General features: G+C 48.4%; 9 protein-coding genes across 9 annotated transcripts; 4 read left to right on the plus strand and 5 right to left on the minus strand.

Annotated features, from left to right (window-relative positions):
* Positions 1-459: 459 nt before the first annotated feature.
* AKAW2_50301S (uncharacterized protein) lies at positions 460-1329 on the plus strand (the record flags this gene model as incomplete). Its single annotated transcript, XM_041690105.1, has 1 exon — positions 460-1329. One exon carries the CDS (start codon positions 460-462, stop codon positions 1327-1329), a length of 870 nt encoding a protein of 289 aa, XP_041543722.1.
* A 3140-nt stretch (positions 1330-4469) lies between these two features.
* AKAW2_50302A (uncharacterized protein) lies at positions 4470-4834 on the minus strand (the record flags this gene model as incomplete). Its single annotated transcript, XM_041690106.1, has 2 exons — positions 4470-4509; positions 4557-4834. 2 exons carry the CDS (start codon positions 4832-4834, stop codon positions 4470-4472), a joined length of 318 nt encoding a protein of 105 aa, XP_041543723.1.
* A 712-nt stretch (positions 4835-5546) lies between these two features.
* AKAW2_50303A (uncharacterized protein) lies at positions 5547-5879 on the minus strand (the record flags this gene model as incomplete). The annotated part of the gene is made up of 1 exon (XM_041690107.1): positions 5547-5879. The coding sequence occupies one exon, from the start codon at positions 5877-5879 to the stop codon at positions 5547-5549; it is 333 nt and encodes a 110-aa protein (XP_041543724.1).
* An 8125-nt stretch (positions 5880-14004) lies between these two features.
* Positions 14005-14514, minus strand: AKAW2_50304A (uncharacterized protein; the record flags this gene model as incomplete). The annotated part of the gene is made up of 2 exons (XM_041690108.1): positions 14005-14111; positions 14169-14514. 2 exons carry the CDS (start codon positions 14512-14514, stop codon positions 14005-14007), a joined length of 453 nt encoding a protein of 150 aa, XP_041543725.1.
* Positions 14515-15266: 752 nt separating this feature from the next.
* On the plus strand, positions 15267-15557 carry AKAW2_50305S (uncharacterized protein; the record flags this gene model as incomplete). Its single annotated transcript, XM_041690109.1, has 1 exon — positions 15267-15557. One exon carries the CDS (start codon positions 15267-15269, stop codon positions 15555-15557), a length of 291 nt encoding a protein of 96 aa, XP_041543726.1.
* Positions 15558-16461: 904 nt separating this feature from the next.
* On the plus strand, positions 16462-16860 carry AKAW2_50307S (uncharacterized protein; the record flags this gene model as incomplete). The annotated part of the gene is made up of 2 exons (XM_041690110.1): positions 16462-16542; positions 16594-16860. 2 exons carry the CDS (start codon positions 16462-16464, stop codon positions 16858-16860), a joined length of 348 nt encoding a protein of 115 aa, XP_041543727.1.
* A 201-nt stretch (positions 16861-17061) lies between these two features.
* AKAW2_50306A (uncharacterized protein) lies at positions 17062-17755 on the minus strand (the record flags this gene model as incomplete). Its single annotated transcript, XM_041690111.1, has 4 exons — positions 17062-17125; positions 17177-17212; positions 17265-17342; positions 17400-17755. The coding sequence occupies 4 exons, from the start codon at positions 17753-17755 to the stop codon at positions 17062-17064; spliced, it is 534 nt and encodes a 177-aa protein (XP_041543728.1).
* A 1073-nt stretch (positions 17756-18828) lies between these two features.
* On the plus strand, positions 18829-19392 carry AKAW2_50308S (uncharacterized protein; the record flags this gene model as incomplete). Its single annotated transcript, XM_041690112.1, has 2 exons — positions 18829-19151; positions 19200-19392. 2 exons carry the CDS (start codon positions 18829-18831, stop codon positions 19390-19392), a joined length of 516 nt encoding a protein of 171 aa, XP_041543729.1.
* A 1327-nt stretch (positions 19393-20719) lies between these two features.
* Positions 20720-21481, minus strand: AKAW2_50309A (uncharacterized protein; the record flags this gene model as incomplete). The annotated part of the gene is made up of 1 exon (XM_041690114.1): positions 20720-21481. The coding sequence occupies one exon, from the start codon at positions 21479-21481 to the stop codon at positions 20720-20722; it is 762 nt and encodes a 253-aa protein (XP_041543730.1).
* Between the last annotated feature and the right edge of the window lie 1515 nt (positions 21482-22996).

Raw genomic sequence — 22996 nt, forward strand, 5'->3', positions numbered from 1 at the left:
AAAGGGGGACATCATAAGAATAAGAAATATGAAAAAAGTGAAAGGTAGAGTAACAAAATGATATATATATTGAGTGAAAAACCGGTGAGTCCTATCAAGTCTCTTCCATGTTTACCAGTCCCTTCCTTTTGAATTGTATCAGCGTCATTTTGGCCATTATAGTCACACCGCTATTATCGTCTACATTTCCGAATCATATCATTGCTCTCCGGTGGTGTACTTGGTTGCATCAGGCCAAATAATCCTGCGCCGGAGCAGACGTACATATCGGAGACACACTTTTCCTTTCTGCATATAGCCAAACATCTGACTTATAACTCTGAGGCTGCAATACGCCCCATCTTATATTTACACGCAAGATTTCTTAGCACCGTAATGTACGAAGGCGTGTGCTCAATAGCTGACGGCATCGCTGGACGTTGTGCCGTCCCGTAAGTCGCCTGCGAACCTCACCAACAGATGCAGCTTCTGACGTTTGACGCTTCTTACAGTGTACGCTTCCTGTCCAACCTACCGAGTATGACAAATACGAGAGAGGATCGTCGCCTGCCCCCGCTTCCATGCGTGAAGCCCTTGCCCCGCGGACCCTTAGACCCCTCCAATGCCAACGCCAATGCCACCAGCGCTTCAAGAACTCAGCTCACCTGCCCCGTTAGATCAACATGTTCGGGGGCTGAAGAGCGTGTTGTGGTCAATGAATCATCGGCAACCTCAGCGGAGAGTTCCTTGCCAGAACCCGACGAGTCTCAGAAGGCGTTCATGTGGCCGCAAGATCTTTCCTCTCCTCAAATTCTAAATTTCATCGCCCCCACAAACATCAACCGCAAGCCGCCGTTGCAGCAGCAGTGCGGGCGGAAGCGCAAGGCCAGCATGGCTCCAGCAGGTTTAGACAACCAGAGGGAAAGGCACAGAATTGCAGAGGGAAACCGACGAAAGAACCTCAGCCAGCTGCACCGTGAGCTGGACAGCCGCATTCATGATTACTTCCTGGAGCAAGCTGGTTGGAACCCTTCCAAGGGCCTACCGGAGTCCAAGGAACAAATTGTTCAGGCTGCCATCTTTCTCATTGACTACATGGTCTCGATCATCATGACCTTACTTCGCCAAGAGAACCAGATGCCACGCCAGCTGTCGGAGTACCTGACACCCCAGATGCGCTGCATGCAGCTGCAGCAGCTGGTGTTTAGCCTTCGGAAGCAGAATCAGATTTTCCAGCAGCAGCTCAGAAGACTTCAGGAGGAAAACCAGACGTTGGTGGAGCGTAAAAAGGCGCTCGAGCTTCAGCTAAATTTGTTGCGACCACGCAAGAGCGAACCTTTGACTTATTAGTCGCTCAACCAATACGTAATCATTGTCGCCCGGTTTTATGGGCCGCATTCGGTGCCTATCTGATAGCGTCAATTCCTTATTCCCTTGCCTTGAATTGGTGGGTGCGCCTACTCCACGATCCCAGAAGGGCTCTTGTCATGACCTTTCTGGCCTCAATATCTCAAGCAGCTGTTATGCAGCCGAATTTCCTTCTTATATTATCAACTGTGTTTTCCGGTGCAGCAATAGCGTTAACTACCAACATATAGTTCGAGACATGTAATTTCCTTCACTGTGGTCAATGAACCGCCTGATCGAGTCCAGGATGGATTGAATTTTTATTGTGCTTAATTCCTCTAAATCAGTGGAATGGTTTGATTCTTATCAGCGAAAAGGAGATGAAAGGGAAAAGATGAAGCATCCACGAGGAACAGCTTAGGAATATTTACAATTCTGCTTCTGTTTTCGTGCTGGCAAGGCCATAATGCCTGATTTGGACAGGGTCCAGCGAATCGTGAGCGATACCGGTAGGACTTCCCTTTTGTCTTATGTATTCTCTCAAATATGTAGAGGATTGAGGTCAGTATCTATAATTTATGTGACCTTGGTCTCTTTCAGAGTACAATGCAAGGGGATGATTGCAACCATCAAGTTAAAGTGAAATGGACTTGAAATCTTCAACTAAGAAAGTACACTCTGATTGCCTTTAGCTGGCTGCTGATCAATTCAAGTATGAGCTAGTAGCTATGGTATAGAGTATTCAATTGCTTGGTAGTAGTCCTACCCGAACGTTGACGCAGCTGATAAATGGTCCCATAATTTCTGGGTATAAATGACTTAAATGATGGATAGCGGCGGGCTGGTTTCGAAGCGGCCAACTGCACTCCATGGCGCTGGGTTGTTATGCCAAGAACAATTCCCGTAGTACGGCGGTTAATAGCGGCCATCGGGCAAAAACTAAACGTCTTTTCACCGCCCTCTGGTCGGCTTCTCTAGTCGCTTGTTGTTGCCTTGGGCCATCATCATTTGCTGGGGCTCGGGAAGGCCCGGGACTAGTCCTTTTGAGAAAGCTGTCCAGGGGATCAATTTGAAGCCAGATGCGCACCGAAGAAAATATTATGGCCTCGGGTTTCGACATCTGGGCTTAGTACGTAAAGCAACTAGATCAACACATGGGTGTACTGCCGTTTGAATATACGATTACCCTATGCTACTACAAATGTGAGCCTTGTCGCTCGCCTTTGATACATAATCATGAGCATCAATGGTCTATTCGTTTGTATATGGTCAATAATGTATATAATGACCAATACTAGTCACTACAACGTGTCCGGCACAACTGGCTTTCGGTAATTCTACGAGACACATACGAAACCATCAGGCGCGCCAGGATTGAATATTTTGCCCACTCTAAGGGATCGCTCATCAAAAACAGGTCAGCAGGTTGATAATTTGCTCAGCCTCCGATGCCTCCAGTTCCATATGGTTCAAGGTCAAGCATGGCCGTGCTGGCAGGCATGGCACTGCGCGAAGACGTGATTGGCGCGCCGAACGGTTCTGCGTGCACCTTGTGGCGGACGAACGATGAATACCCGTATATGCAGTGGAGTACAAAGCGCCGGATAAAGTGACGATTCCAGAATTGGTGGCGGGTCTACACCCGATGAATTTGGCTCGCGACGTCATTGACCAGGAAGGTGACACGCTTGAGTTTATGCCAATTCGCCTCGTCGTCGCCATGGTCGCTCAGATATTCTTATACATGATTGACAGTGGCATTCGATACAGTACGGCTACATCTGCACCGGGGAGGCGTTCGTTTTCCTTTAAAACTCCGCGGGGTAATCCCACATTATTCGATATTCTCTTGTGTATGCCCAATCAAGATGCGCAGGCGGATGTGCAGGGGGACGATGAAGTGCGCCTCCACCGGACCGCCATCGGTCAGGTGCTTGCGTTCACGCTTCAGGCGCTGGCCATCGAACCTCCGACTCAAAAATGGCACGATGTGGCACACGACCAGCTAACAAACTGGAAGGTTAAATATCTCGACGTGTTTTGTAGCTCGTCAAATATCGTTAATTGCCCGCACCATTCGTGAGTAATAAGTGCGTCTTTGGTCCAACGCAATATACTGATCATCACTAGCATAGAGTTGAATCATGGTATTCGTCCGGGGCCGGCAGTGATTATGGGGGAATTCTTTAGTGACGTAATTGCTGGTTAGCCCAATACAGGTGTAGTCAAGATGGACGGATCTGCCCCATATTTCCCATTTAAGGCTACTATTTCTTTGGTCAGTGCCAGGATAGTGGTCCTTTAACAAAGACGTTACAAGCTCCGGATTCCCTTCTAGCTCTCCAGCTTCAGATCGATTCCTAGAAAGCCTTCTGCGGCAACATTTGCAAGAACCTCTGACAATGGACCTTGTTGAGCAAATTGTCGGGTGCCGAAAAAAATGGATCTCTGCAATGTCGATCCTATAATTTATATTATATGGGGCGCATTATCCCTCCCATTGATCACAGGTTATAGTATTCAGCTGTGCCTGTTCGCTTCAACTCAAACCATGAGCCTCCAAGCAGAGCATGTAAGCTGCTTGGCTCATGTGCTCTCAATGACTTACTACCAGGACCATGGCTTTTCCGATGCCAAAAGATATACGGGGCTTGTCTAGCGCGGTTATTGCAAAGTACCATACTTATCCAATCGCGATGACAGCGAATTTTGAGCGCAGGGTTTTCGGAAACAACCGGCTACACAGACAGGGCATTAACTACCCAGTCAACCACTTAGATTTGATTTTCCTTGACCCCCTCGTCCTATTCTGCAATGCGGGATGTTCCGAAGACATTTGGCGGAGCATCAGCCTCTAACGTACCCGTTGTTGCTGGCCCCAGGCCGAAGAAAGACGAAAGTTCCGACCATAACTTACCGTCGTTTCCTCCCTGTGTTCTATCGTTCTCAGTACGTTTATAAAACTTCCAGGAACATGCGATGTCAATTGTGGGCCATTTCTTAACAATATGTAGTATATATGACTGGGGCATCCCCGCTTTTCTCAATGCTTTCCCAGGGATAAGATAGGCACACAGGCGGAGCTTGATCGAAGTGCATTGCCTTTGCTTTCTTGAACTCATAAAGTGACATTGATGAAAACTTTACAGAGGCGCTGTTGGTTTTCGCCCGGACGTTATACGGCTGTGATCATCAGTCAGAATTCAAAAGTATACTTGGCTGTGACCTACATTTCGAGCCAGCCTTCCACCCCTTTCCGCAGGGCTTGACGCGCCGCAGCACAGATGAGGAAAACTTCAAGATGACGCTTTCTTAGGTGCTTAACCAGTAAATCCATGCTGTACGCTTCAAATCCGTCTGCCCAGCTCTCCAGAACCGATTTCTGGGTCATCGGCTGTGCCGTGTTGAGTGGTATACGATAGACGTGCTCCGCAACGTTGGTAAAGCCGTGACTTTCCATTTCCGAGAGGTATTGGAGGGGAAGAAGATCAAGTGAGCGTCCGTCCATCCTAAAGGCTTTATTCATGTCATTATAGAGACGGTGGAGGCCAGTTTGGCCGCAAGGGTCTTGAAAATGAACGTTGCTGTCCCATATTTCCAACATGCCATTTGGTGAGCAGCACCTGATACTGGATTAGCATGAGCGATACGTGGTGTGAGGCCATACCGGTATGCTCCATGTAGGATGCATGTCAGCAGTTGGCGGTCTCCCCCCAGTCCACCAACATGGATGAATTCACTGTTTCTGAAAGGATAATACCAGTCCGGCTGATCTAGATCGTCTATGCAGAACTCGCAGTTAGGTGGAACCCTTATACAGTCAGACTGGCCTTAGCGGAAACCATCATCTTGGTCCATACCATTCTTCTTGCATGTATATCGTATCAATCCCAGAAACCTTCGCGGTTAGTTAATGTATTGGTGCGAGATCAGGAGACAACCTACCAACGACGACGGATGTTCCTCAGCTGTCGTTTTAGTTAGGATGTGTATAGAGGCATGATCATTTAACATATACCGAATTTGATTGCCCAACATCCAGCACCAGTTTTCACGTCGAGAACCTTTCGAGCAGCACCGGCAGACACTGGACATAACCTCCAATTAAACAGTTCGCAATATGCAAGAAGTTGCCGTTCAGTAAGACATCAGTAATGGAGCGTCAGGAAAGGTGTCCAACTTACTTTGACGTTCTCGTTCTCTCTATCCATATTTCTCGATTAGCGTAGAGTCGGAGGTGAACGATGGGACACAAATCTGGTCGACGGGGAAAGGATGGCGTCTTCGATAGCGGGACGAATAGTAGCGTCCATGGTCACTAATTCTAAGTCTAAATGAATCATCGAGCGATTCAAGAGACCTATGGAGGATAAGAAACCGGAGTCTGGAATGATGAAACGGGCATACACATCAAGCTCCACGTCGGAGTCGTAGTGAGTCTCGGATCTTGGTTCCATCGCAGGATGGTTGCATATGCCTTCTCCGCTCGATAAAGGGGCGATATGTCCTGGAGGCCGGAAGAACAATGGTTGACTGCAGGTCGGGTGTGCCATATCTGTTTTATATCCCAGAGCCCTGCACCGATACGCCGCCTCTAGATCGAGGTAACCAAAGTTGGTTTGGATAAAATAGTCCAACCAGGGGGTGCGAAAGCCTTGCCCCACTACCAAATCATGGTAAACGCAGGGATGTACGGACGCAAGGAAGCGATATCAAGCCCTTGAGCAGAAAGTAGAGAAGCAAAGACAGGAATAGGCGGTATCTATAGCATCAAAGAGAACTCATGTTGTTGCTTTCTTTCCCCGAATGTCAGGCTGCTATGTAGAGCTCTATGCCTATCCACAAAGATAGTCCGAGTCATATCTGGATGACGGACACGTCTTGAAAGTGGCTACGGCAATATGAACGAGGTCCAGAACTCTTGAAACACACGGGAAACGCCCGTTGCCCCAGAGTAACAATTCTTGCTAAGACCATATTGGTCCGCCTCTGAACCTTTGACAACTCAGTAGATATGTCCAAAGCCTCTAGGCAACATACTATATTCTAGCATTTGTTTTACCACGGCGCTGCTCCTCTAGTTGCCAAAAACAATCTCGGGCCTTTTTGACCTCGTCGAAATAGGCATCATGCACCCGAGAGAATATTAGCCGCAATCAGCCTTAAATTACCTGGGCAAGATCACGACTACTCCAATTTGGTGATCCTTTTCGCAGCAGAAGCACAAAGTCTTCGGTCTCTGGGCAAGCCGAATACCCTCGACGGCCAAACACTACTAGCCCGACCTCTCAATAGCATTTACTGCAGGGAAACAAAAACCGGGTGGCAGTGGGGTCCCTACCCCAAGCTAAGTGTGCACACCGGGAGGCGGATCTGCCTGCTGGTTGGGCTAGACCGCTAAGGTGGGTGTAGATGTATGTTGGGGCACCAGACGGTCCTCGATAAGTGATCTCCCGGAATTGGATCGAGACTGCGCGATTTATGGCTCCCATATCACCACAGAGACACGGGCCAACTGCATAGAGGCGGCGTTCGCGCATCCGGATGGAACGGTTGTCATTATCCCACGCAAAAGACTGGCCATTGGGCCACTTGCTACGCGAAGAGTGTGGTCAGATCCATTCGTTCTCCACTACCAAATCACGGTAAACCATAGCGAGCTTGCGAGGATGTGAAACCCAAGATTATCAGTTCATCTGACCGTGTGGTCCGTCTTATCGTGAGTTACTGCATAGTTATATTATCTCTGGCTGACTAAGAAGCAGCGGATCGACTGTGCCCCGTATAACTAGTACGCAAAGCCCGCATGAGGCCTACCAGCTGCTCCACAGGTTATATCTACATACTAAAACCAAAACAGGGAGAGCAAGGCGATATTCACTAAAGAGATTCTTTCTACTAGATTAAAGAATTCAATCCAACTCCCTGTAAGCCCTGATGTCGGTCGACATCTGACTATAGCGTTCTTTCACCAAGATATACATTATGTAGCTAGTGTTAGGCCATGCTGTCTCTTCCTGCTGTAATCAGTTCATATGGTTTCCAGGGTAGGCTAGATCAATGTATTTTGCTTGTGATCAAAATCCGCGCTTTGATCCAATAAGCGGAGAATTCACATACCAACGTGGACCTGGGCGGCCGTAAGACGTCTGTTTTCATTTCGCGTCTCCAATACATCTACTCTACGTTCTTTCCTTCCCTGGCTGTCCATCATTGATTACAGTGGGTATATGGAAGTGGTAGAGCTACATCCCTCAACTTACGCGATTACTATACGATTTTTCACGTGGGACCCTGAGGGGCCACAGCCGGTGCAGGTCGACGGCGTCAAATAATCGCGTAAAAAACTCTTACCACCGGAAGAATGGCTTCACGTCCACATTCCAGTGGGACTAGCTTTCCGCCCTACCTACCACAGCTAGGACTGTTTAGCGACCAAGGCATCATTGACGCTAGATTTCCCCTGTCTCACAGCATGGGACTAGCCCGTGGACGGCCCTGGCATCTCCACCGCTCTGGCGCAATGCAACGCAGCCAATGCTCACACTCTCCATGTGACTTGAATGTAACCTGACCATCATAAGCTCTTGCTTGGAAAACTGTACTGTCCGGATCGACTGGAAGATGTCCTTTTTCGTTCCAGAAAAGATCAACCCGAAGCAGCCGTGGGAGAGGCCCACTGTCATTTTAGCCGAATTACCAGATCCCGAGTAGCTTTCAGCGCGAGACAAAGAGGGTTCAGGTGTCAACGCTACTGGACTCGACTAACTCTTTCCTACAAAAGTCGGCCCAAGTACCGCCTTGGTGTAGCGGTAGCGACAGACGGACTGTCTACGGTATACCTGCCTACACAGCTTCTCTCCCTGGGCGACGGCGAGAAGAGTACTATATCTGTGCTTGGTGTCTGTGCGAGGACCACTATTTTGATTGGTGTATGAAGTGCCTGGAGCCCCGCAGGTTATGGAGCCACTGAGAAAGGCGTCAGCGCCTTGTCCGCTCGTTTGATTGGTGTCAGCGATCGCCCCTCGATCGGGTTCATGCAATGTCCGATTGAACCAATGCGAGTGTCGCATCACTACTACGGAGTACCTCTTCCATTTTAGGGCTTCCGCGCCGCTCCAGAAATGTGATCAGTAAACGCTCAGTTACTGATGCGCGATGACACCAGACTTCCCTTGAATGGTCTATCGGCGCCAGATTATCGAGATGAGACATCTTGCATAACCTTGAGACTTTGCAGCTGTCAGACCTTCCGCAACTGGCTCGAACGGGCCATTATCCCTGGCATAAAGGACAGACTAGGAAGTATCATGTCAACAAATCCTTAAGGCGGAATTAGCCCTGGTAGTTCAGTCTATTGTTAGTGTAAAGTTCAGCTCAGGTATTCCGAGCCTGCGCCTGTGTAAAAGATGGAGAATTACTAGCTCTAAGATATCATTGGATGGCACCGGACGATGGAACACGCCAAACGCATGGTTGTTATCGACAAAACTCAATGTAGACTGAGAAGTAAATTGTGCTACTGACTATATAGGTAACACAACATGTACGTGGCTCAGAGACATTGTTCCAACTCTACAAGTGCTTTTTCGTGTGCAGTTGCATGCCGTCTGCAGTAAGTGTCACGCATTTACTCTCATAATGAATTGTCCGGTCACTCACTCTAATAGTTCCTAGGAGCGAAGGAAGAATGAACTTTGAAGGACAAGCAGCCTTGAACTATGGCAGAGGAGCCTACGACACCACAGGTGTCAAAAAGCCTGGAGCACCGCCTCCACCACCATCTACTCGTCGACATCGTGATATGCTGTGGCACGGTACTGAGTTAATTACATAAGGTTCGTCGTTACCCAGTAGCGTGTACAGACATGTGGTACCGGATAAATTATTCTTGTACTTATTTCCAAAACAGGATCTCAACATCACAGAATGGCTTGAACATCCGAGTTCTTGCATTCATACCCTGTGCATAGAAGAAACATTAAGGACGCAGATTCGTCAAGCAAGCGTACTGGGTCATACTCACTGATACCTTACTTTTTGTGGACAGGAAAAGGAGGCATCTGATAGCTTTATCAGAATCCTCAATAATCTTGTCATGCATAAAATTGACATTTCTACTTCTTATTTTATTTTATTTTATTTTTTTTTTGCCTTGATACTAAGAGAGATAGATCCTCGCTCGGGGTCGTTGGAATAGGCAATGCGACACTTGGCATCGCAAGAATGTTTCGTGCCTGGTACAGAAACGACAACTTTCTTGGTCAAATCCCAGTGCGACTCTTGCAATACAGGCGACATTGGAAAACTCTTAAACTTCGTTGTATTTTAGAGATTCCCTCGAAGGATCGAGTAGCCCTCCCACCCGGGCTTTGAAAAAGCGATGAGCAGCCCTGACTCAGGTGAATGAAAATCAGCGATAGAATTGACAGGACAACAGTAAAAGAGACCGACTAAAAGCTCCTGCGGCCTGGCCACAAGTACATGCTCACTCCAGTTCAAGAAGTTGGAGAGTCCTATGAAAACACAGGAATGGCACGCCAAGCGGCGAGAACGGCAAGAAGAAAATGATTCCTTGATTGACGAACGACAACAAAGGTATCAAAAGCTCTTGCGGCCTAGCCACACGTACGTACCCAACCCAAGATCCAAACCTGGAGTCCTATAAGAACACAGGAAACGGCAGGACCAGCGGCCAGAACGGCAAAGAGTGAATAGTCAAGTTTCTATACGTGATGAGGATGATGGAGTTGATATCGCACATAACGAAGGTGAAGCATAAGATATCTCAGGGGGAGAAAGGAAGTGAGGAATTAGTTGAGTGGTCGGCCTTGGGAGAGGATCTTTCCATAAGGACGGGAAAGGGGGCTGGGACTTGGCATTGTTGACCGCGTCATCTCTGCCACGTTATCTGACAGGTTACCTCATTTTGCGTAGCGGGACGAGCACAGACTCCCATTCTATTGAGACTCCTTCAATTCACAGTACCCTTGTTTCGCTGCTCCCACCTTGAGGTCAATTCAAGACGGCTGATCTCCACTGCAGCCATTGACGACGGGATGCAAAAGCGGTATTCGTGGTTACAGATCGGATAGACAGCAAATTTACCTCCGTTGACGGCGAATGCCCGATTGTGGCCTTAGGCACTAAATAATGTCAACTCAACTATTTTCAATACCAGGTATCTGTGTTGGTGGCGATATTTGCTGGTGTTCTCTATACTGCGGCCTCTTGCCATGGTAGGTCAGATATGTGGTGTTTGAGAACGTTTGTCTAATTCATATACAAATACAGGGCTCTCAAACGTTGTAATGATTTACATATAAGATCTAAAAGAGTATCTTTTATAGGAGCATAATAGGATGGCCCGCCCAACCGTGTGGCCCGTCCGATCGTTGATTACGTTATGTTAATGCGAAGGAACGGTGACTAATTTTCCGCCAAGAGTTAACATTGTAGCCGCATGCACCGCTCAATATTCTGCCGGCACGGTGTACCACGCCTACTGTGTGATTTTCTGCCAGCAGAATTGTGGGCGTATTCATCGCTCATGTTCTGCCGGTCTTATAATGGACACACGTGCACCGTCTGTTATTCTGCCGGCACAACTTTGAAACCTGTTGGTCTAACCATGAACATGGGAATTGAATCGTCTCCCAGTACAACCTATTCGACCTCTTCCTTTCAGTCGGGGAATTCAAGACGGGAAGTGAAACAAATGCGCCAAAATTTGCCTTTTGCTTGTATTACTTCAAGCTCATGCTGTACTTTAGACTCTTCACCCTCAAAGTTTAGACACATTCGAACCGAAAACCCAGATTTTGTGCTGCGATAAAGACATGAGCCCAACAAATAAGCGTCAAAAGAAACAGAAGCAGAACAGTCGAGAATGGGCGCATCTATTACTGGCAATTACATCTTGGTCTACCTATTGGCGTTGTTGCCTTCGGCAAAATGGTCGAGGACAATTGAGCACTAACATTAGGGATATCGACCGTCTCGTACTAGTCAACGTAATTTTTACAAACATAGGCTTATGGTTGAAGCTGCATGCTCCAGTCCCGCAAGAAGCCCTATTTCGACTGACCGCGGCCTCGACTTTAGAGCGATAGTCGAGTGATGAAAAACCTGTCAACCAGATACAGTTCCTTGTGCAAACTCGCCGACCGCTAAGTGTCCTGCTTTGTAGACCAATGTACCTGAATCGAGCCACTACTTCTGCCCGGGTATCGGTTAGAGAACAATCTGACCACGTCTGACCAGGGTCTATTCTTATCATTTTTTAGCTCCCTCGGGAATTTCTCCTCTTCAGAGGACCACTTCTTGCCTCTCCTGGAAGCTCCATGGTGCCCAAGGCGACCAGATGGATGATCCATCTCACCTGCTGGCTTCTCGGCTTTGTCCTCCGACGTTTCTGTGTCCGGTTTATCGAAGGCGCGTGATGTTATATTTGCGCACATCCAATTGCAAAATTGCACACGTACGCCGAAGGGTGCAGAAAAATAAATAGCAAGAAGGGCATCAAGATCAAGCGACGTGTTTTCCTCTGAGCCGGATATAGGATGGCGAGCCCGCTTTGACGGCTGTTTACTCGACGGTTGCGGTTTTCGCTTGCGTAGTTTCGACCGTTGACTGCTAGTGGAGGGCTCCGGCGGGATAACGCGTGACGGTACGTTGGCTTCGGCGTCGTCATGTGGTGTTTGCGTATGGCCTTGGCCGTGGGGGCCAACCGATCGAAGATCGCTATCCTGCCTTTCCGCCTGTGTGTTGAAGTCTGTGTGGTAAAAAGATGTGTCTCACAGAGCGACGGGGGTGTCAGGATACGGAAAACTCATCTCCGATCCAAGGAAATGATTTTTCGGCTGCATGGACTGCAATTCTCCAATCATCCACGATCCGTCGTCGGCGAGAATAACCGGGTCAATTGGAATGTCATTGTGCTTAGCAGACAACGGCGGGCTGTGCTCCGAATTGAGCGTGCTGGGCGACGAGGCGATGACTGGAAGGGTGAGCGCCTCACTCAGACTAACCGTGGCATTTTGACCATCCCACAGCGTGATCGAATCTGACACACCAATTTCACGATCCTCCACAGATCGCTCGGGCGTTTCTGGGTGTCGCTCATCAGGTAAAGTGTCAGATTACGGTATAGGCGACTGCGGTGGTGAAAGTTAGGAGCCAGAGAATGTGTATGGGGCGCCTTTTGCACTCGTGTTTACGCAAGCATCGGCTGGCGGCCGCGCCGGGAGTGGATGCTTGGGCAATGGCAAAGTTCGTGGCCGGGGTTCATCACAAAGCTTGATAGCAGAAGACTTGTTACACGGACTGTGTGAACGCGGAAAATCGGAAGGCGGATGTTGCTTGGGAATAGGGAATCGTGCGGGAGGAGGGTATGGTGTGGGAGAGGGAGATTTTGTGGGAGGAGGGAAAGCCCATGGCCTGAAGTTTCCAATGTGAAATGTAGACAACATATTGCAAGAAACGGGAATATTGGGATCTTTTGGCAGGGTTGGCTCTGTGAATATTCGGACCCGGAAATGAAGTTCGGGGGTATGGTAAATGAAGGGAGGGAAGTGCAGACAGGAATTGGGGAAGGGATCTGGTGTGAGGAGAGGGTCAAGTGATAGGGGAATTGTGCAGCTGATGAGAAAATCGAATAGTAACAATGCGACCTTCGCGCATCCTTATATATCCTCTCAACGAGGTCTTGCGCAGTGGAGAGTACGCCGAGCTGAAAAGACTCTCACCTTGCAATCTCTTCCGCTCCAGCTGACGTATCCACCCTTAATCAGGATCGTCGAACAAGCGCCGGAATTGAGAGCCCCCAGCCAATCGTGGCTAGCATGTTGCCTCCAAGCCTCGTATGTGAAGCCCCGGTTGTCACACACAGACTACGGATAAGGATGCGGCAATTTTGCCATTGGCAGGTTGTAAAGGCCAGACCACACGTCGAACGGCATCAATCGCGGTGGGTCGAAAGCACGCGCTGATGGATGGGATGACATGCAACTCGACCAGGTGGAACTAGTCCGGTAGACCACAGAATACACTCACTGCCTGGAAGCTCCAACCAACATACAACGAAGGAGCCATGGGGCAATGCTGGACTCAAAGATTAACAAGCGATTGAACAAGACAAGACATCCATACTTACCAGTTAATTGCATGCACGAGCGCGCTGCAAATGGCCATGATTTCACGGATTCAGCATGCAAAAGACACCCACAGGTGAGAGCGCGCCTGACCGGGAAGAACGGAGATAGCTCAGAAACTCAGACATGGACGAAGTGACGGCTGAACATTCCTTTCCAGGCATTCGTGGGCGATTCGGCGTAGCCGAAAGGGGGGCGAGAAAGAGGGGAACAAAGAAGAGAAAGTGCGTCGTCTTTCGAGGGAGAGGTGCCGGACTTATATAGATCGTGCGGGAGACTTGAGGCGGCAGGCGAAGGACGCAAAAGCGGCGAGAAGCGGCGCGATGCCCAAAACGGACCGCACTATACCGTAACTGGCAGTTGTATTTCCGTATGTGACAGGCGGTGGTGGTGAGCAGAACGGCGGTTCCATGGGAGCCGTTTCTGGCGCCCCGCTAACCGTCACAACGAATACATCACCCAATAATACGGCCAGGAACTGCCATATTGGAATCTGGAAGTCCACGGGTTTTAAGCATCACCCATATCAGTCCTGGCGCTCGTTGCCGCTCCATCCCATGGGATTACTGCCAAAATCATTCGGAATATAGTTCGTGTCCGAAGATGGGGCAGTAGTATCCGTCCAAGAATATGCTGTAGGGTACAATGGAATTAATTTGAGGATTCCGTAGAAGCAACCGATCTACTCACTGGCGCCAGTATTGGTGTTGTTTGTTTGACATATACTCTGGCGATTCTCGTCGCCTTCTCCATAATGTTCGACAATGAACCGGTACTCGAAGCATTTGGCGCCAAACTGGAGTTGCGCTGGGAGGATAGAGGCCCTAAGAGCTACTTGGTAGCAGGAAAAAAACCGGCCGAAGTCGGTGCTCCTCATGTCAAGACCATCATGTATTTTGTCGCTGGTTCGTCGAAAATGTTCGTATAGGGCGTCTGAGCGGGGAAAGCCTTTGAGACACTGGGGGCATAGCGATCTAATCTTGGAATTTTCAATAATCCTTAAAAGGGTCCGGTTTTGCATTTGCAGGCTGGCCATTCTGCAGAGCTAAGTTGTAAAAGTAGAGACGACTGGTGCGCTTACTCTTGTGGGTATTAAGGGGTTTAAAGTACTCCTATACCCATGCAAAGAACATTTCATTTCTCCATTGTTGGTCTAGGCTAGTGGGAAACTACAGTCAACTTCTTTTTTTTTTTTTTTTTTTTTCCTCTCTAGGAGCTAGGAAAGTTTGCATCTGCTTTTTGTTCTGGACAAGCAGCTCTTATTATAGGACACGAGACGACTAGACGAAGCCTGACTGGGGTGCTAGTGCATACATAAAATCCACGAGTACGATCAGCTGGTGATCCTTGATGCCAAACGAATCCATATACACGAATATCGGCCCAATCATCCTGTGCCTTCTAACGATAACTGCCCTCAGCTCTTTGTAGAAATGATTGGGAGTCGGGCAGCTCGGAAGTGTTCTCGTGAGTGTCGCTGTATCCCCATATAAAACGCGCCCAGGAAGCAGGTCACCATCCAAGGACTTGTAGATGAACAAAGAGAGCTTTCAAACGGTATCAATTTCAGCCGCATATATGGATAAGTGACTTCTTATACATGCAAGCATGAAATTCGAAAGGTTACCACATTCTCACCTACTTTCGCTTCCAATTGATCCAAAAGCAAACAAAGCCGATACCAATAATACCTAGCGCTGTTGTAATAGATGGCTGCTCGCGTAGAGTTGACCTTAAGCACTCCCACAGTGCTACAGGCATTTCTCGGCAACGTTCTAGGCTCGTACAATGGTTGAAATCGCCCCGAAGTTTGCTCACGTCAGAGTATTGAGAAATCCAGCATTTGTAGATGAAGGACTGGTGTTTGAGACCATCAATATTTGGAAATACCCGTGCATTGTAAAGCCTTTCCACTTCTTCGGTATCTTCGATCTCGTTGTATGGACGACTCCCTGTGGAGATCTCCTAGATCAGACAGCCCAGTGCAAACAAGTCGGTCTTGAAAGTTCGCGGGGACAATGGCGAAATTCGGTAGCGGTCCTCCTCCTCAACCAGTGGACGCAAGTCACCGATGGCTGATCCAGCGAAGTCGAGAAACAGGCTGCAGATTATCAGGAAAGTGTCAGGAAAGTGTCAGGAAAGTGTCAGGAAACTTTGAGGAAACCGGTGAAAAGGCGTCAGGCGGACACACGGGGCCCACTCCAATTTCATAATCGACCTATACAATTTGAGGTGACTTTATGGAGGTGTGTTCCCAAGGTCATTATCATGCGCCAGTTATTTTGCGGAAATACAGATCACATTATGCATCGCATGACCATGCACAAACACCTTATACTCCAGCACGTGACTATAGATCATGCGTCACATGAAAGATTACGTATGTATTGATTACTATGCATTACTGCCAAGACACTGTAATGTGACAGGTCATGTTAATGACTTTAGAAACACGCCTCCGTAGTTATGATTAACTATCTTTTCTAAGGTAATATAATGTAATCGGAATGAGATAAAGGAGTACGAGAAAAAATTATTTCTATGCGCGCTTGAGCTGTCTCGCCCATCTTCATTCAGACTTTCCGTCACGATTTGGCATCCATATGGAAGAACACTATTGCCGACCTACCGGATGGCTGCCCAAAATTTAGTAATCAGGCGATCAAGATCACATAACATAACCCCACTCAGCTACTCATAATTTCTGTGGACGGCAACGTGGAGTCCCTTCGCGATGATGAGCGAAGACCTTCTGCATTTCACCTGGCTTCCTTCAAGCCGACCTATTTCTGTTAAGGAAAAGGTTTGTTTGTCTTACCTATCCTGATAATTGTTACTAACTAATATCCCATCCCGAAACAGCCTGTGTGCGCTTTGCACGCATCTCGACGTTCCTATTAATACAGTCTATGGACATCCCTACGTTGTACTAAATATCGAATTTCGGACACATTGTATCTTTCCTTTGAGAACAAAGACAAGAATGTCCTTTGGAAGCCAAGTCGAGTCAGTTGACTCGCTGTCTCCGAGCGACGAAGAGTTGGAGAGGGCAGCTTGTGAATTGGTTCGGTTCGTTTGGATGGAGCGCAGCGAAACAATGCTAATAATTTAATAGGTCTCGAAAGACGTAGTTATCGACAAAACTGTGTCTCAGCCCCCGTCCTTCACAACTGCAGATAAGTCGGTATGCGCTGTATTAGTGCATAGAAGGGGAGCGGAGGGGGCTGTGAGAGTCACAGGGCCCGGGACTTCGCATCCTGTACCAAACGTGATCACAGGGCCTGACGAAAGCGGCTGGGTTATTGTTGCAGTGAAAGAAGGCCAAACATGCATGTTCCTTGGTGAACCGACAGTCCGGTTTTTCAAAGCTAAACACGAATGATTTCTTCAATGGTGTTGGAGCTGCATTACATATTGGATGAAAACAGTGGCCAGGGGTTGAGAGAATTCTATCCTAGCTGTCGACTCTGCAAATTGATCAAAGGAAATACAAATAGAAGGCAAAGGGTCCCCAGATAAGGGACACTCCATATGGAGGGTCCTGTCCGATTTCTGATATTCTAGGAGGAAGTTGGCGAGGTCTCTAACGCGAACGTCTAACGACACAGAGCCGTGACGTGGACCTGACGGAGGATGAGGCGCCGTGTCTATGGCCTGTAAATATTTATCTAGTGACGCGAATCTCCACGGACACTTACTGACGGTCAAAGCCTGAGAATGGGCACCACTCCCAACTTTATGATGTCAGCGTAGCCCAGTGAACTACTTGTAGAGAATGTGAATCACCTGGCGGGTGTTCTGAAGTATCCAAATTTTTGGATTGGGAGGTATCCGTGGCTCTCTCTATATGAGCAGTGGATAGGTCTATGCCCGTCAGATGTGGAACCAAAGGTGGAAAGAGCCAACCAACCTTCGACATACTTTCTGCTGATGCGATTTAAAATACCATTCCACAAGTCTTCCTTCATTGAAGCAATCTCATAAGGCAAGTTTGTATAGAGATCTTCTTTGAATCTCTTAATCGTATTTTTCCCGAGACCGAGAATGCACAAGGCCACCATGGCGTCTCCCTCATTACCGCATAAGTTTTGGATTTTGAATAGGAAATCACGGTATGCCTTCTGCTTATCTGGTACTTTATACAGCACAGTGAACCCCTCCTTCAATCGTCTTTCCTGGTGCGGCTTTAAAGCTTCGCGGCGTTGAATGTAGTTCGAAAACCTCCTAAGATTACCGAGGGCCTCAGGCAAGAGTAAACTCCTGTGCCTAGCTGCCATATCTCAAAATCAGCGTCGTTGGAGTAGCTGTACGAAATACTTTTGTAAGAAAACTGTCAGGGAGGGTACTGTCAGGAAGGTGTAGGGAAACTGTCGGGAAGGTGTAGGGAAACTGTCGGGAAGGTGTAGGGAAACTGTCAGGAAGGCGTAAAGAAACTGTCTTTTATCGGTGAGGAAAGTGCGGGGAAGCAGGCTGATGCCTGAAAGCGTGATTCGGCGCCTAACTTTATCTGGAAGAATATTTTGCGCGGCCAATCACCTGTTTTTTTGGGGTAAAGAACGGCATGTCAATAACAGATTGAGCTGTATACCACTTGAGGAACATTAGGGGCAAGCATGACATTGTGTGGATACAGAAGGACAGACAGTTTTAGGATGTCTGAAATGCAATGGTACAGTGTGAAGACATAAATACTTCCAGCTCGCCTCCTCGAGGTCTGATACGAAGCTTTCCAGTCCATGGCTCTGAATACACTCTTTGATATCATATGTGCCTGGTGGACATCATTCTCCGAGACACTCTGCCATTGGTTGAAGACTTTCCTAAAACGAGAGCAAGCTGTGGATGAGGTCCGTCCGGATTCTTTTGTTCTGCCTTGGGACACAGACCCAGAGTATCCAGCTCCTACGCTTCAAAAAGTCAGGAACCCCTACAGGGAAGCCAGTGCAATCTACAATCAAAATCTACCACCATATTATTTGGAGTCTCTGGAAGTGTCTGATTTCCAATCTCGACGAGGACGGCAAGGGTAAGCCTCTGTACTCCTGCAACACGACGCCGCCTCTGCCACCTTTTGATGTCAACTCAAGTAAGTGATATCATATCGCCTTGATGCGTCCTTCGTACTTGTCCAGGTTATTCTTGGGTGTTTCATCTGACGACTTGTTTCATTACCAGGGCTCGCTTAATTTATGACGCTGGAAGAACTCGCTTATCTACTATTCTTCCTGCATTTCGGTTGGTATATACTCGTTCTAGTTGTAGTGATCTGTTACTACTTCAGTCCAGTATACCGGAGGATCAGGCGGGGATATTGAGGCTTTTCCATAACAAAGGTGTCCTGACTTTCACAATGGGTACTATGTACCAAGATACCGTGGACCAGGACACGACGGTCCGAAGTACAATGGGCGAGGGCTTGATCGAGGCTAAGCTCATTTCAAGGGAATACTGCCTGTCTCACTGGGTCATCACATTAAGCCAATCCGGTCAATGCATCAACGCCGATCTGTCAAAAAATGTAATTCGCTACTCACGGAGCCCTCTTCCAGAGGTCATCAGTTCCATCGGGTTTCGCATCAAGGACGCCCAACCCCCAATCGATGACCTAATGAAAAACCTGTGGGTTCCGTTTGTGAAGCGACCCAGGGAATTCTGCGATTGCGTTCATTGGGTGTAAGTGCATGATGTGACATTCGGAATTCCTGTACTGACAGGCTGCAGATTGGGGGTTATCTCCATCTACTTCGCATGTGACTGTATTGAGACTGTCTCTACAACTGGTATTTCTAAAGATTATCTGGTTCACGAGCTAGACCGCAGACAAGTAGATGCTCTGATCCGTCTTCAAATCCTTGCCTTATCGGACGTTCGTGTACACCAAGAATTATGGCAGTCAGGAGATCAGGTCCAATGATCACAGCGGCAGTCATCCAAGAGAGTAATCCAGGAGACAAGGAAGTAGATTATCGATAATACATCTTGGTCGTTATGGATCTCGTTTTACTATACGCGTTTGTCAAAATCAACCCTGGTTTCACGGCTATACTCTTTAGGATAGGGACGCCCGTGGCGCCCGCGACGGCTTGAAGCTCGAGCTGGAATATTCACGTCTTCTCCGATCGCTTAAGTTATGCCATATTCACGGCAGAGGTAGGCGCAGTAACCTCAAGTAGTAAAAGCCACTATTTCCGTTACCAGGAGAAAAAAGGATCTATAGTCGTGGCGTTCATGACTAGTCATAATTACGTGATAGGGATATCCTTTCCTTATCAGTCAGGGGCCCCTGCTCATGTTGATCCAGGATGAGTTAGGCGGTGGAGTACTCGCTTGTTGTACTGGATACGTAAGCAGTATATGTCTCCTTTGATTGCAAAGGAGTAAATACATAGGTGCATCCATTCTTCCGCCCGCAGACAGAAGGGATCAATAGGAATGATACAATGATGAAGGCCTAGGCAACAGTCGTCAAAATGGATATGATCACGTGATTAGATTGTTCGTCCACTGATTAATCTGTAGGCTCCGATCACAGCGTTGGGCAGCTATACTTAGACGATCTTCAGCACAGCTTAACAAGTAATAATTTTCGGGCGAATGTATACAAACCGCATCCAAAAAGGACAATTGAACCTTACATGACATCACTTGTTGGCTACTTCCTGGAGCGTAAAATGCCAGATAATGTGTGAATCGCTTTCCGCCTTCATTATTGTAGGCGCCATGCACCGCTCAATATTCTGCCAGCGTGGTTCTCGTGTGATTTTCTGCCGATATAATTGTAGCCGCATGCACCGCTTAGTATTCTGCTGGCATTTTGTTTATAAAGATCACTTCCCTACCGTGCGAACTTCTGCCGGAACACCGCTTCTTATTCTGCTGGGTTTAATGGGAACATGCACCGGTTGATATTCTGCCAGCATAACCCTGAAATGCGTCGTGAGACTACCTGTTGATCTGACTAATCATGAATAAGTTATTTGAAAGGAGAAGCGTCTCCTAGTACAAACTATACGATCCTTTCGTTTCCATCGGGGAGATTCAAGACGGGATATGAAAACAGCTGCTCAAAATTCTATCTTTTCCTTGTACCACCTCAAACTCATGCCGTACTTTACGCTCCGTACGCTCAAGGTCTAGACATAGTCGAACCGAAAATCCAATTTTCACCGCGCTCACAGCGGCAGTTGAGTGATAGAAAATGCGTCAACCAGATACAGTTTCTTGCGCAAACCGACCGACCGTTAAGTCTTCCACTTTGTAGACCACTGTACCTGCATCGAGCCCCTACTTCTGCCCGGAAATTCCATCGAGAACTCTCTGGCCACTTCTGACCAGGATTTGCTCTTATCACTTCTTAGCTCCTGCAAGAAGGCCTTCTCCTTATCGGACCACTTCTTGCCTCTCCTGGAGGCTCCACGGTGCTCAAGGCGACTGGATGGATGATCCATCTCACCTGCTGGCCTCTCATCTTTTTCCGTCGATGTTTCTGGATCCGATTCAACGGAGCTGCGCGATGCTGCGCCTTGGAATAGCCAACTGAGAAACTGCAGCTGTTCGTCGAGGGATGCAGTCAAATAATGAGTACGAAGTGCTGAATACGATGTATCTTCCTTTGGGCCGGATATAGTATGTCGAGCCCGTTTTGATGGCAGTTCATCCGACCGTTGCGGTTTTCGCTTGCCTAGTTTCGACCGCTGACTGCCGGTGGAGGGCTCCGGCGGGCTATCGCGCGACGGAACGTTAGCTTCGGCGTAGTCATATGAGATTGGCGTATGTCCTTGGTCGTGTGGGCTGACCGATCGAGAACTGCTATCCTGCCTTTCGGCCTGCGCGTTGGAACCGGGGGTGTAAACACTTGTGTCGCACAGAGCGATGGGAGGGTCAGGATACGGACAACTCGTCTGCAATGCGGTGAACTGGTTTTCCGGGTACATGGACTGCAATTCTCCAATCATCCAATCTCCGTCGTTGGCGAGAATAAACGGGTCAACTGGAATGTCCATTGCGTACATCAGACAACGGCGAGCTGTGCTCCGAATCGAGCGTGCTGGGCGATGAGGCGACGACTTGAGGGGCGGGTGCGTCAGTCAGACTATTTGTGGTGTCTTGACCTTCCGACAAAGTGACTGAACCTGACACGTCAGCCTCACAATCCTCTACAGATCGCGCGGGCTTTTTCTCTAGGTGCTGTGCATCAGGTATCGTGTCTGATAACAGTATAGGTGACTGCCGTGGTGGATATTGTGAGCCAGAGAATGTGGATGAGTCGCCTTTTGCACTTGTAGGTACGCAAGCATTGTCTGGCGGCCGCGCCGGGAGTGGATGCTTGGGCAATGGCAAAATTCGTGGGCGGGATTCATCACAAAGCTTGAGGGCAGACTTCTTGTTACATGAACTGTGTGAACGAGGTAACTTGGAAGGCAGATGTTGCTTGGGAAGAGGGGATCGTGTGGGAGGTGCAGATTGGGTGGGAGAAGGGCATTTCGTGGGAGGTGTTCGTTTGGAAGGAGGGAAAGCCCATGGCTTGAAGTTTTCAGTGTGGAATGTAGACAACATTTTGCAATAAACAGGGATATCGGGTTCTTTTGGCAGGGTTGACTCTGAATACTCAGACTCGGAAATGAAGAGAGGGGGTATGGTCAATGAAGAGAGGAAAGTGCAGACGAAATTGGGAAAGGGATCCGGTGTGAGGAGCGTGTCAAGTGATAGGGGAGTTATGCAGCTGATGAGAAATCGAACAGTAACACTGCGACCATCACGCATCCTTATATGTTCTCTCAACGAAGGCCTTGCGCAGTGGAAAGTACGCTGAGCTGAGAAACTTCTCATCTTGAAATCTCGCCCGCTCCAGCTGACGTATCTACCCTCAACCAGGATCCTCGAACGAGCGCTGGAATTGAGAGCTCCAAGCCAATCATGGCTAGCATGTTGCCTCCAAGCCTCGTATGTGAAGCCCCGGTTATTACACACAAACTACGGATATAGATGCGGCAATTTTGCCATTGGCAGGTTGTGAAGGCCAGACCACACATCGAACGGTCTTAATCCCGGTGGGCCGAAAGCACGCGTTGCTGGATGAGATGACATGCAACCTAGGCCAGGTGAACTAGCTGGCCCCCTGGCTTGTAGACTCGACGAGAAGCAACTAGACCGATAGGCCAGAGAATGCCCACCCTACCCGGAGTCTCGAAGCATCATAGGTGAGGGAGCCATGGGGACGATGCTGGACTCAAAGATTAACATGCGATTGGAAGAGACAAGACATCTATACTTACCAGTTAGACGCATGCACGAGCGCGCCGCAAGTGGCCATTTTTTTTTTTTTTTCACAGATTCAGCATGCAAAAGGAATCCGATAGACGAGAGGACATCTGACCGGGTAAGACGGAAATAGCTCATGACTCAGACATTGATGAAGTGACGGCTGGACATTCCTTTCCAAGAATTCGTAAGCCATTCGGCGTAGCCGAAAGACGGGCGAGAAAGAGGGGAAGCGCACAGCGCCATACCTTAGAAGG

Source organism: Aspergillus luchuensis, chromosome 5, assembly GCF_016861625.1.
Source record: "Aspergillus luchuensis IFO 4308 DNA, chromosome 5, nearly complete sequence".
In the NCBI taxonomy this organism is placed as follows: Eukaryota; Fungi; Ascomycota; class Eurotiomycetes; order Eurotiales; family Aspergillaceae; genus Aspergillus; species Aspergillus luchuensis.